This window comes from Boleophthalmus pectinirostris, unplaced genomic scaffold (genome assembly GCF_026225935.1).
Source record: "Boleophthalmus pectinirostris isolate CB_2022bp ecotype Guang Dong unplaced genomic scaffold, ASM2622593v1 HiC_scaffold_10, whole genome shotgun sequence".
NCBI classification, from domain to species: domain Eukaryota; kingdom Metazoa; phylum Chordata; class Actinopteri; order Gobiiformes; family Gobiidae; genus Boleophthalmus; species Boleophthalmus pectinirostris.
The window spans coordinates 12,045,509-12,058,687 of record NW_026570971.1 but is presented as its reverse complement, the minus strand read 5'-3'; the positions used below and the strand labels follow the sequence as shown (position 1 = coordinate 12,058,687).

Below are 13,179 nucleotides of genomic sequence, written 5' to 3'. Positions count from 1 at the left end.
GAATTGTTATGATTAAAACCAGTATGTGATTTGAACATGTTCACCTTGTATCTGCTCGCATAAACCTATTACTATTAGTATATTCTTATCCAAATATAAGGCCTATGTACTTATACGCTCCTGTGTTCAAGTATTATGAGCTAAAGTCCCACAGTCATGAGTTAGTCTTGTATTATCATAGACTGTAAATATATTTGTGTGAATTACTGTGAAATAAGCTGCTGTGTTCTGATTGGACGTGTTGTTCTGACGTAGACGCAGTCCGGAAGTGTCGCTCAGGTCAGTGCTAAAAAAAACTTCCGCCTTAAGTTGTAAAGAAAACAGTCCGCTAAAGGCTCCGCAGGGTAACTGGGCTTTCGGAGGAGCCAGAGCACAGGTACAGAGCAGTTTCTCCTCGACATGTGTACATGTGTTACTCCTGTGTCATAACGCAGTGTGCGCACACAGTCTGTCTTTTACTTTATGCAAATATAGAGTGTAGTGGAGCTCCAGCGCAGGCTGCGTTAGCTCTGTGCTACACCGACAGCTCCGCCATAGGCCTCGATTCAATGTTCTTCCCACTAGATCGGAACATATTTGTGATTTTAAATAACATAGAGTCGTTTTAACCACAGATCGGCTGTTCTCTTCTCTTGTTTGTACGCACACGTACATTTAATGGTTGTTTACCTCTCTAGATTCAGTTAGCAAAGAAGCTTGCACCGTAGGCTCACCACCCAGTGCTAGTCCCTTTAGCCTTCAGCTAACAAACCTTCGCGATTTAGACATTTATGCAAAAACATTTATGTTCATGTACGCTCTTCTGACTTATGTGTAGCTCGACTTTATTCACGTGATAAATATATTTGTAAACATTTTAGAAGCACATTTGTTCGCAGTTGAACCTCTGTGTAATGTCTGATGTGACTCTGCTTCCTGATGCTGCACCTGTCCCTGCCCTGACCCTGTCTCACCGTGTCCCTGTCCCTCTGTGGCCGTGCAGGCGCATCAGTGTGGAGACGGGTGCTCCTCTCTCTGTGGGTGTCCGTGGGTGATCCGTGTGTGATCCGTGGGTGTGTGTGAGTGGGTGCGTGTATGTGTGTGTGAGTGAGAGAGCCGCTGCACTTTCCTCTGGACCTTCTCTACACGGGCTGCTCCTCTGCTGACGATGACAATGGAGGAGATGAAGAATGAAGCGGAGACTAACTCCATGGTATCCATGACACTGTATGCTGTGATGTACCCAGTCTTTAATGAGGTAAATATGTTTAATAATGTGATTGTCTGGTATGTAATAGAGGTGTACCTAGTTCTGACTAATCTTGAATCACCCTTTGCACATTTAACTGCATAAAGAGATGTTTGTGTGTCTTGTCTCATTAGCTGGAGAGGATTAACCTGTCAGCAGCACAGACACTCAGAGCAGCCTTCATAAAGGTAAGAAGCACCATTCACATTCTTTTCCTATATTTACTCTTTTACTTTTACTGAACTTTAGTTGAATCTCATCATCACTATTACCAGTGCGCTGAACTGGACTGTGCAAATGCTAACTATCCATCTGTTTGTTCATGAGTGACATTCTTTTGTTCTTTATTGTTTGTTGTCTTGCTTCAGTGCCATTTTAAACATCATGACCTCCATGCATGCTAAAACATAATCCACATCTTTTAAATGTGGGTTTGCTCATACTAGGTCTGTCAAAGTATCAAAAATCAGATAATAATTGATACTAAAGATACTATCGAAACTAGATACTCATTTCAGAATGTATTAATAGTAAAGTCACATTCACAGAACAGAAATGAACCTTTCCTTTGAATGATCCCTGTGTAGTAGACTACAGAGACTAAAGCTGCGTTCAGATTGCAGCCTGAAGTGACCCAAATCCGATTTTTTGGCTTCTATGTGACCTGTATCCGATCTTTTAATGACAGTCTGAACGGCACAGATCCAATTTTTTTCAAATGCGACCCAGGTCACTTGGATATGTGGTCCTGAAACCGATACATATCCGATCTTTTGACATGCGACTTCAGTCTGAACGGCTAAAGCGCATTCATCCGACCTACACATTATCAACAAGCCACAAACGTCACTATTCTGCGCTGAAGCAGGCGGAAACCGTTAGCAAGCTACAACTAGCCACAACTTCCGTAAACACAGAGCACGCTCCAGCACACTTGCTGCGGTTGACGCATGGGGTTGACGTCATCGTGTCCTCCAGTACGCATGCGGGACACTTTCGGGCTGTTTACCGTTCACACTGGAGTCACAGACAAGTCGCATTTAATTGGAAATGTGAACGACCTCGCAAAAACATCGGATTTCACAAAAAAATCGGAATTGAGCATTAAGCCCTGCAGTCTGAACGTAGCCCAACACAGAGCTAACATACATGACAGTGGCTCCCTCTTATCTGTATCTCTCGAGGAAAAACAAAAATTAAAACACAACACTACCCACGCCAGTCCATCTTTCTCACAATCAGGGAATAATTACATCCATTGACTATCATAGAACCTACCTAGACCACAGAGGGAGTATGCAGATATATGATCACATGGTAATATAAAAGAAAGTACTACTTTCAATGTTGAAAATTACATTGTACATTGTCTAAAAAGTCCTTTATCCTATTATCATCGTGGTATCCAAATCCATACTAACTCTATTTTTTGTACCAAAATTGAGTTTGAAATTTTTGTATTGTCACTAACAGTACTCATATATATCTTCATAAACTAATATGGTGCGGTCACAACTTTAGGAAGAATTGTTAACCACGAGGAAATGACGACTAGCTTCCTTTGTGGTCATTTAATCAATGCTTAGCTTCTTTGTGGTTGTACTCCGATTAACAGGAAATGTATAAGTTAGGTTTTGTTCTAAATAACTATCTTTACAAACATGCATAGAGGAAGTAGGCGGGTATAGTCCATCCTGCTGACAGTCTCTCACCCTGCCCTTCCTATTTTACACAACTGCCCATCACTCACAGCTCTTGTCTGTATGAAACGGTTCATATTTATAGAATTAGAGTTTAAATGGAGTTTTGGTTTGTTTTCATTGCCGATGAGTGTTTCCTCTGCAGTGTGGACAGATGTAGATTAGTCATAATGATAATGAAGTGGACGCTCAGCTCAGTGTTGTTGAAGTACACTGGTGTATGAATGTGAAAGTGTTTGTGAGAGTGTTTGTGAGAGCACAAGTGGGACAACTGATGGAAAAGAGCCCATGGCTACAATCCAGTGTGTTTACAGCATGGATATCATAGATGTTAATTAACATGCACTGTCCCTACAACATAAATAAATACTATGACTAAAAATTAATTAATACGATATGTGCGCTGATGCCGGCTCCTCTCTCTGGTGACAGGATAGATTAATGCAGTTTTCTTCGTTCCAGGCCGAGAGGGAAAACCCCGGTCTGACTCAGGACATTATAATGAAGATCCTGGAAAAAAAGAATGTGCAAATTAACTTCACGGAGTCTCTACTGCGCATGGCAGCGGACGATGTGGAAGGTAAGGACACCCCCAGAGAGCTATGTATGTGTGGGACAGCGTCAGGAGCACACACACACACAGACAGCATCTGGTTCTTTCTTTGTGTCTTTGTCATTACTAATGGCAGTATAATTAGTGAGAGTGCATTGATCATAACACTGTAAATCCATTACTGACGTAGTCATTTGCACTGAATGTAGGACCAGACTCCCCAGAAGAGCAGAACATATTACTGTCAAATTTTTATGCAGTAATTTTTTGACCTTCATGTCCATTAAAATGGTCCACTTTTACAAACAAAGAAAACTTGTATGTAAGATGAAGAGGTCAGTATGTCACTGGGAAATCTGTGGCATGTTGTATTTTGCTTCATATGCAAATATTATATGGGAGACACTTTCTAAGGCGGTATCGTCTTTGAATGGCAAATGTTTTGTGCTGTTGCAAGGGAACTCCCCAGTCTTGTTTTTTTATTGTCATGGTACTTGTGAATAGCTTCCTCTGTGGTGCTGAGAAGCAGTGCTAAGAGTCAGTTTTAAATCATCTTTTTGGTTCCTTAAGAGTCAGTGTGTGGTGTATTCCCCCGTGTGTCCAGTGGAGTGTGTGTGAACAGCTGTGTGTTTGCAGAGTTCATGATCGAGCGGCCGGAGCAAGAGTTTCAGGACCTGAATGAGAAGGCCCGCGCTCTCAAACACATTCTCAGCAAAATCCCAGACGAGATCAATGACAGAGTACGCTTCCTACAGACCATCAAGTGAGTACACCTGCACACACAATCCAGAACTATGTTGTCTGTAGAGGTGATATGTTTGCCAAGATTTTATATACAATTTTGAGTTCATTTAAAGGTGCACTGTCTAACTTTTCTGGTCAGGCTCTGTCATCTGTTTGTCCCCATGAAGTTGGTGTTAAACGTATCTGTCTTTCAAGGTGTTTTGTGCTACAAAACCTATCACCTGACTCTAACCGAACAAATCCCAAGTAAATAAGTTTAATGCAGTACAGTGACACATTCCAGCCAAAGGAATGCTATCTCTATGGAGACAAGCAAATGCCGATCCTCCACCGGAAAATCTATGCAAAAAAAATGTATTTAATCTCCAATCAGTCAAAAAACAATGTATACTATTATCAGAATAAATCTAAATTTTCTATGTCACACAAGATGTGCTCTTGCTTGTCTCCCCAAAGATGTTATTGCCGTTACTAGAATGTCTCACAGTATGGCTTTAAACATATTCATCTTGCATTTGTCCTATTACAATCGTTTTTAATTGCTGAACATATACTGTGAAAAAAAAACATGTATTCTTACTGTGAGTGGGATCTGTTCTCCACAGATCTGACCTCTATTCTGGTCTGGTGCGGCAGGTGGCAGACCTTCCACCAGAAAAGTTAGATAAAAATTGCATTAGCCTGCTTGTAAAGATTTATTTTCAGATATTGTACTCCTTTTAAACTGAAGCTTTTCATTTTTTATGGGCCTATAACACTATTTTCTGATCTATCTTATAATGTTTTTCCACATCACAAACAGACCTGGAGTTTTGTTTTGTTTCATTCACACATGTTTAACACAAACCCTGAATATTTAGGCTGAGCTTTTCTCTCAAACTGAAAACATGTGGTAATACAGGAAGTGCTCCACTGTTTTTAATCTCCACAAACCTTCACTAGAATCATTTGGATCATTTTAGCCCTGGAATATTTCTACTACTAATGACATCACAAGGTGGAACTGAGCATTTTGAGCTTTGAAGATGTAGACCGACTAATAATAAAGGATTACTCGTGAGAATGAAACAAAACACAACTCCAGGTTTTTTTGAAGAGGTAACTACATTATAACGTGGCTGAAAGCTCAGAGTCAAGTTTACTTACTTAGGACATTTTTATAAGAAATTATGGACAGAAAACACAAAAACTAAACCTTTCACTTGACCAGAAGTGTATTAAATTATGTAGTAACATGCTCCATTTTGTCCTTTTCCAGAGACATTGCCAGCGCCATAAAAGAGTTACTGGACACAGTCAACAACGTCATTAAGAAATACCAGTACCAGAATCGCAGAGTAAGGGACTGCTCTTTACCGTTGGATACCAGAGCTTGTTGACTTGTTTCTCTTCTTTTTAAAATGCGTGTCTCATCTTTTCCAGGCCCTTGAGCACCAGAAAAAAGAGTTTGTCAAGTACTCCAAAAGTTTCAGTGACACCCTCAAAACATACTTCAAAGACGGAAAGTAAGTCTGAATACTAATGCCCACTCAAAAGGGGAGACTTATTGTGGATGCAGCGAGGAGACACATCCAAGACTAGATAATTACTGCAAAAAATGTCTGAAATGTCTTTTTACCCAACGATATTCCAGCTGTTTAGTGATTTAGATCCAAGATTTTTCTTACATTTTCAACCATCCATTATAATCAAAGGGATCCATTATAATCAGAGGTGGGTAGCGCGCGCAATTACATTTACAAGTACATTTGCCATCCAATGTTTTGAGAGGCCATACTTTTACTACTAGTTGAGGAATATACTTGAAGTGTGACAGTACTCTTACTTGAGTATAGGTTTTGGTTACTCTTCCCACTGTGAGTAAGTCTTAGGGGTGTAACGATGTACATGTCTCACGATACTATATCGTCATGGTATGAAACTCATGGTACGATATTTATTGCAATATCGTGGAAAAGCTAACGATAAGGCGGGGAAGCTCACGATTAGGGATATAACAATATCCAAATCTCTCGTTACGATATTTTCATGATATACATCTCACGGTACGATATTTATTGCGGGGCAAAACAGCTACAACTGTGAAGATGCTACTTTTTCCACTTGAAATGCCTTGACAAAACTTAATCCAAAGAACTAAGACTTAAAAGTGCTTAGAACTGTTAGGATTATGGTCTATGTAGTTCTCTCTGTCTTTTTAATTTTTTTTAACTACTTCTGCACAATAACTCTTAATTTAATCAAAGAGACTTGTATTTCGATATATTGTGATGGTCCACGATATTATTGTGAGCACAATATCAATATCACGATATTTCGGTTATTGTTACATAGGGCTGTCGCGGTTACGGAATTTCTCCTGTGATTCGGTGTAGCAGCTCAACACCGCGGTATGCGATGATACCGCACCCCCTCGCCCACCCCCCCATCCCCCGGAGTTACAATATTTCCAGCGGCACTGAAAACTCTCTCTGATGCACGCGGATATTTATAGTGTGTGCTCCTAAAGGGGAGAAGTAACATTTGGCTTTGGAACAAGTGCCACAACCATAGCTCCAGCTCTGACTGTGGCAGGTCGGGTCGGAGTTCTGCACCAGGTCGGGTACGCGGAGTTCTGCACCAGGTCGGGTACGAGTTCTGCACCAGGTCGGGTACGAGTTCTGCACCAGGTCGGGTACGAGTTCTGCACCAGGTCGGGTACATGCGGATTTAAGAGAGCGAAGCGCGATTGGGATCTGCACTTACCTCCGTGCGACGTGTAGCTCTACGCTGGTCCTTTTGCCTGCGGTCACCCGACTGTCTATGCGGGTGCACCTTAGTCCTGTGTTAGTCCTGTGTTAGTCCTGTGTTAGTCCTGTGTTAGTCCTGGGTTAGTCCTGGGTTAGTCCTGGGTTAGTCCTGGGTTAGTCCTGGGTTAGTCCTGGGTTATCACGGGCGCTGGCGAAAACAGGTGGAATGTTAACGGGTCCGGGCGGGTGCGAGTCCTGTGCAGGACTCTCGGTTAGATCATGTTGGTCACGTGCAGTTATCGTGGAGGGCCTTTTAGTACCGCGGTGATTCATTTTTACGGTTATTGCGACAGCCCTATTGTTACATCCCTAGTTAGTCTACAAGTGACAGAAGCTTTATGTTGACAGTATGAAGTGATTTGAACATTTATTTTTTATTTGAATATAGCCGATTTTGTTCATAATTTCATGTTTTTCCTCCCTTAGTAGTAATTTATCCAGATACTTACTACTATTACTTCTTGGACAGCTACTTTGTGCTTCTTCTACTGTATTTTGTTGCTATTTTTATTTTAAAGAAACAGTACTCTTATTTGATTACAATGTTTGGCTATTGCACCTTAATATGTTGCAACTTGCATTTTTTTTTTTCATTTATATGCCCTAATATATAAATGACTATAACAATAGCCATATAACTTTATTTATAGAGCCCTTTACAACACTCAAGGTGGCCAAAGTCCTTTATATTAAATTCACTGTTCCTGATTTTTACTCTCTTACAAAAACAGAACTAGTTCATTTCAACATTTTACAGTGGTTAAAAGTTATTCCTCTCTTACTTTACACTGAATTCTGATTAATTATTCTAATACTCAACACAATGAGTTTATAAATACTTTTCACAACTTGATTATGGGACAATATACTGCTTTCCAGTTAGATGAAAACACGCAGAGGACTTATTTTGGCCTCAAGAGCTGCCTATACAGTAAAATTCAGCTCAGATACTTGGGGAAAATCAAGTACAGGCCCTTTAACTCTCATCTGGTTATTTTTAGTCCAATTATGTTCCATCATCTCCATTCCTTACAAAGAGCGGTCTTATTGTGTAGGTGGGTGTTGCCGTTCCTAAAAGTAAACATGCTCCTCTCACTAATGCTGTAAAGGTCAATTTGGTAAATGGTGTTTTGTCTGCCCCTCCAAACTCTCTGCTGTCTGACCACACCACGGCTGAGCAGCACTACAGACAACGCTGAAGTCTTTAGTGCTTCGAGTTGTTCTCACCAGGGCAAAACGAAGAGAAACCAAGATGGGACCAGAAATGGGACCAGGACTAGACCGGAGACTAGACCAGGGAGGGAGAAATCATATCACTAAACCAAGATTAACCCAGGATTAAACAGATTAAACCAGGACTCAACCAAGACAGGACTGAACCTGGACTCAACCAGAACAGGACCAGACCAGGACTCAATCGGGACTGAAATAGGACAAGACTCAACCAGGACTCAACCAGGACTCAACCAGGACTCAACCAGGACTCAACCAGGACTCAACCAGGACTCAAAAGGGACTACTCAATCTGGACAGGGCCAAACCAGGGCCAAATCGGGGCCAAACCAGGACCAAAATCAGGACCGGACCAGGATCAGGACAGGGCAAGTGACAGGACTAGGACAGGGCCAAACCAGAACCAAACCAGGACTCAACTAGGACAGGACCAAATCTGGACTCAATCAGGACAGAACCAGAACCAAGACAGGACCAAGACAAGACCAAACTGGGACTCAAACCAGGACAGGACCAAATTTGGACTCAATCAGGACAGAACCAGAACCAAGACAGGACCAAGACAAGACCAAACTGGGACTCAAACCAGGACAGGACCAAATTTGGACTCAACCATGACAGAACCATGACAGAACCATGACAGAACCATGACAGAACCATGACAGAACCAGGACAGAACCAGGACAGAACCAGGACAGAACCAGGACCGGACCAGGACCAGGACCATGACAATGCCAAACTAGGGCCAAACCAAGACAGGACCAAGACAGGACCAAGACAGGACCAAGACAGGACCAAGACAGGACAGGACCCATTCAGGTCTAAACAAGGATTAACCCTTGACTAAACCAGGTCAACCTCAAATCCGCACAAACACTCCTTGACCCGAGTTTGAAGTGACTCACAGTTCTGCATTCCTGCGTCCCACCGCCAGTATCACCGGCAGTCCGCCCTTCCCGTCCGCTCTAACCAGCGGGCCGTGCCGTCACCTTTTGACATCGTTAGGGAGAGAGTGCAGTTAATTAAAAAGTGATTTAGACAATGTCCAATTATAATCCTAAAATGACTTAATGACTGCTCCCGTAAAAAGCAGTGTCTCTTCATGGACTCGGGACGCACTATGAGTCACCAGTTAACAGCGGCTGCCAAGCACAAGTAATTATAATCTGTCTAACGGCTAATGTGAAAGCAACTATTCAGCAGCAGAGGGGGGACGCAAATACTGTTTAGAATGAAGCCTGTTCCAATAGTCAGCCATTATATGCATTGTCATGTTGTTTACAAGCCATATTATTAGAGAGATATACAAACTGAGTACCAATAGTTCAGTAATGTGTTTATTTCAGATCTTCGCGTCGCGTTCTTGCATTTAGGGCGGCACAGTCTATAGTTATCGAAATTTGAATGGACGCAATTGGCAAATCGCAAAACCAGTTTTTGAAGTACCAGAATTTCCTCCACAAACATTAAATAATTAAAATGTCCGGTCTTATTTTGCATAAAAACTGCCTCTAGTTGAGATCTGTACAAACATGTTCTGAAATGTAAGTCTTGTATTTGTTTGTCAGCTCTGATTTCATCTCCTTTTTTTTTTCATTTCTTCTGGAGGTGTTTTAAAATGCGAACTTTGAACAGAATCCTATTAAGACAAATTGCGAATCTAAAAAAAAAATCACACAGAGACAATTATTTTCCTAAATCGTGCTGCTCCACTTGCTTTTCTTATCATTTGTTTGTATAAGATTGTCAAAATTGGTTTGCGAGCTTTAAGTTAGTGACTTGTTTGACCTCGTAGTTAACAATTAATTAGCAATAGCATTCATGTTGATGTTTAACCAGGACTTGAAGGGGCAGTATCTGATTTTTCTCATGTAATAGTCAATTTTTCCCAGTATTGATGTATTGTAAAAGCGGCTGTTGGGGTCAGATGAGATTGCTGTGTGTGGTGTGTCTGTCTGCATTTGATTATAAAACGTTTTCATAGTCCACGAACCAGAAAGTAACTGCCATAATATTGTGTGGTGTGTTTTTTCTTTTATAGTTGCGCCTTTATAAACATACATAAGTATTTTGTGCTTTTATCGGCCTTCTCAACCATAACCAAAGCTTTGTTTTATGTTACTAATAGTTTTACTGCCATTTGTCTAATTCCAAGTATTTTTGTCACTTTTCATGGGATCACGTAACTTTTTATAGGCACCATTTTGAGGACTTTGACTATTAAAATATATTCTGTTTGGAGTTTTTTATTGCTATGGCAGCAGTCATTTGTGAAGTAAAATGGATAACCAGCTGGAGGCGCTCCATCAAGTGAAATATTTTAAAACAGATTCATTCTAAGTAGATTTATAGTAAGTTTAAGTATGTTTTATATAGTTTATAGCAAGGGTATCGCACCTTTTTCCTCCGGTGAGCTACCTTTACAAAACGAAAATGCGAGAGAGCTACTAGTTTTATCGGTCACAAGAAACTGAGTAAATATAAGAGCCTCGGCAAGCCCTAGGCTACGTTTATATGATGACCGTCTTAACAGAAAATGCAAAAGTGTCGTCGTGTCTTTACTTTTTATTCTGCGAGACGAGCGTTTTCAGGAGGAAATCTACATGGATAGGGTGACGCAAAAGTGTGTGGAATTCAACTGGGTATGCATGCCATCCGACATGTTTGTTTCTGTGTACTGTATGTATGTGACGTAAACGCGTATGTGATGTGAGCAGATCTGACCAGAGTTTTGCGTCTTGGGCAGTGTAGACGGAAACGCTACGGCGGAGCGTATTCAACTTTTCCACTCTGGAGGGTGGTTTCAGATTTTTGCGTTTTTAAGCCCCAAAAATGGCACAGAAAGGCACTTCCAATAAAATATTTTGTCGTTTTTACACGCAAGTGTTCTCGTGTAAACAGGCCCTTAGATGAGGTATAGTTAGATGGCTATAAAACATAAACCATTATCCATAGTAAGGCACAAAGTTAGGCAACAAAATGATACATGCATAATGGTAACAGGCATTTAATTAATCAAATTAGACTTATTTAGCACAATACATGTAATTCAGAAATCCCTTGGCGAGCTACTAAAAAGTGGGTAGACAGCAACCAGTAGCTCCTGAGCTGAAGGCTGGAGACCCTGGTATATAGTATATATAGTAAGGATGTAATAATAACTGAAATATTATGATACTGTATTGTCAGAGTTCTCACAATAATATCGCAAACCATCACAATATATCAAATTACAAATGTCTTTGCTTAAATTAAGAGTTATGGTGCAGCAATAGCTAAAAAAAAAAAAAAAACAGACGGAGAGAACTACACAGACCATGATCCTTTGCTCCATTTCAGTGCAGACTAGAAGAAGAAATAACAGTTCTAAGCACATTTAAGTCTTAGTTCTTTGGATTAAGTCTTGTCAAGGCATTTTAAAAGAAAAAAGTAGCATATTAACAGTTTTGTTGGCCTCCACAAAATACCGCAATAAATATTGTACCATGAGATGTAACAATATCCAAATCTCTCAGTACGATATTTTCACAATATACATTCGTAATCGTGAGCCTCCCCACCATATTGTGAGCTTTCCCACGATACCACAATAAATATTGTACCATGAGGTTCATACCGTGACAATATTGTATCATGAGACTTGGATATCGTTACACCCCTAATATATAGTAACATTTAAGTAAACAGTGGTTCTAAAATATTGTTTCTCAAAAGTATTTGTGAAAATGCCATATTCCCCCCCCCCCACTAACACGTCATTATAAATAGTGAACTAGCAATGCAAAATTTTCTATATTGTACATTCCATTGACTTTGTGCTTCTCTTTTTCCTGCAGGGCGATAAATGTTTTCATCAGCGCAAACCGGCTCATCCACCAAACCAACCTCATACTGCAGACCTTCAAAACTGTTGCCTAGCCCCGAGAGCAGCCCGCCCACCCCCGGGTCCCCCGCCGGGTCCCCTGCGCGGTGGGGCGAGCCTGGAGAGAGCGAGTGAGAAAGAGAAAGAGAGAAAGAGAGGGGGAGAGAGAGAGAGCGCCTGACCCGTATATGTACATTAGACAGAGTTGTTTTTAGGGTTGGGGTCGAGTTGAGATTGTAGATCGCAGTTCACGAGACTGAAAAGTGCCATTCGTTATTTCAATGAGGATTTTCCAGTCTTGAAACGGAACTGAACGGGCCCAAAGTCTGGTTAATTGATTTTATTTGGACAGTTTTAATTTATAATCTGGTTGGGAGTAGGTGAAGCGAGGTGTTTATTAAAGACTAATTGCCATTTTTTTCTAATATATTCATGTCATCATTTTACTTTTAGCTTCGATGGTTTCACACCTTATGTTGACGAGAGGTGCATTGTATCAGTTTTTTTTTTTTTTTCTCGTCACCTCCTCTTGCTCGCTTACTTTGGTCTACCACAGGAATCCTTGGAAAAACCACACCTCCAAAACGCGACGAGATATTCCCACGGCTGTGAAGAGCGCGCACAGACGGACTTGTTTTTTGACCAAGCTCTCATTCTTCTCTCTTTGTTTATCAGAAGACACAAAAAGCCAAATGACTTCCAGCACCTGCGGCGTGCGCCTTACCAAGTCCTGTAACATTCCCTCCTCAGAGTGTGATGAAGTGAAGCCAGTCCCTGCAGAGGGCGCTGTAGGGAGGTAGAGACAGTCCAACCTTCTGTATTTAACTGTTACCTGGTTGCAAATGTTCAATAAATAGTTTCCAAAAACGCCTCAGTCTCGTGATTGTACGGATGGTTATCTCAAGGTCTTCAGATAGCGGTTTTATTATTATATTTTTTTATGGTTATGATTTCGTAAACGTTCACTGTGTAAGATTAAGATTTAAAATTTCCATAACAGTGTGTCATTAGGGTTGTCAAAAGTGGTTGAAAAGCAGATACTAATATCGAAACTAGACACTCATTTGAGC

General features: G+C 40.9%; 1 protein-coding gene across 1 annotated transcript; it reads left to right on the top strand.

Moving 5' to 3' along the window:
* The first annotated feature begins 264 nt into the window (after window positions 1-264).
* Window positions 265-12,976, top strand: LOC110155471 (programmed cell death protein 10). Its single transcript, XM_020919574.2, has 8 exons — window positions 265-376; window positions 983-1,237; window positions 1,363-1,416; window positions 3,391-3,508; window positions 4,118-4,244; window positions 5,484-5,562; window positions 5,648-5,730; window positions 12,084-12,976. Exons 2-8 carry the CDS (start codon window positions 1,148-1,150, stop codon window positions 12,163-12,165), a joined length of 633 nt encoding a protein of 210 aa, XP_020775233.2. The 5' UTR covers window positions 265-376; window positions 983-1,147; the 3' UTR covers window positions 12,166-12,976.
* Window positions 12,977-13,179: the final 203 nt, after the last annotated feature.

Bases quoted from the DNA above. Each gene is read 5' to 3' on its own strand.
- LOC110155471 (XM_020919574.2), top strand. From the start codon at position 1,148: ATGACAATGGAGGAGATGAAGAATGAAGCGGAGACTAACTCCATGGTA. The intron at 5,563-5,647 runs GTAAGGGACTGC...CATCTTTTCCAG, and splicing joins ACCAGTACCAGAATCGCAGA to GCCCTTGAGCACCAGAAAAA. The intron at 5,731-12,083 runs GTAAGTCTGAAT...TTTTTCCTGCAG, and splicing joins ACATACTTCAAAGACGGAAA to GGCGATAAATGTTTTCATCA.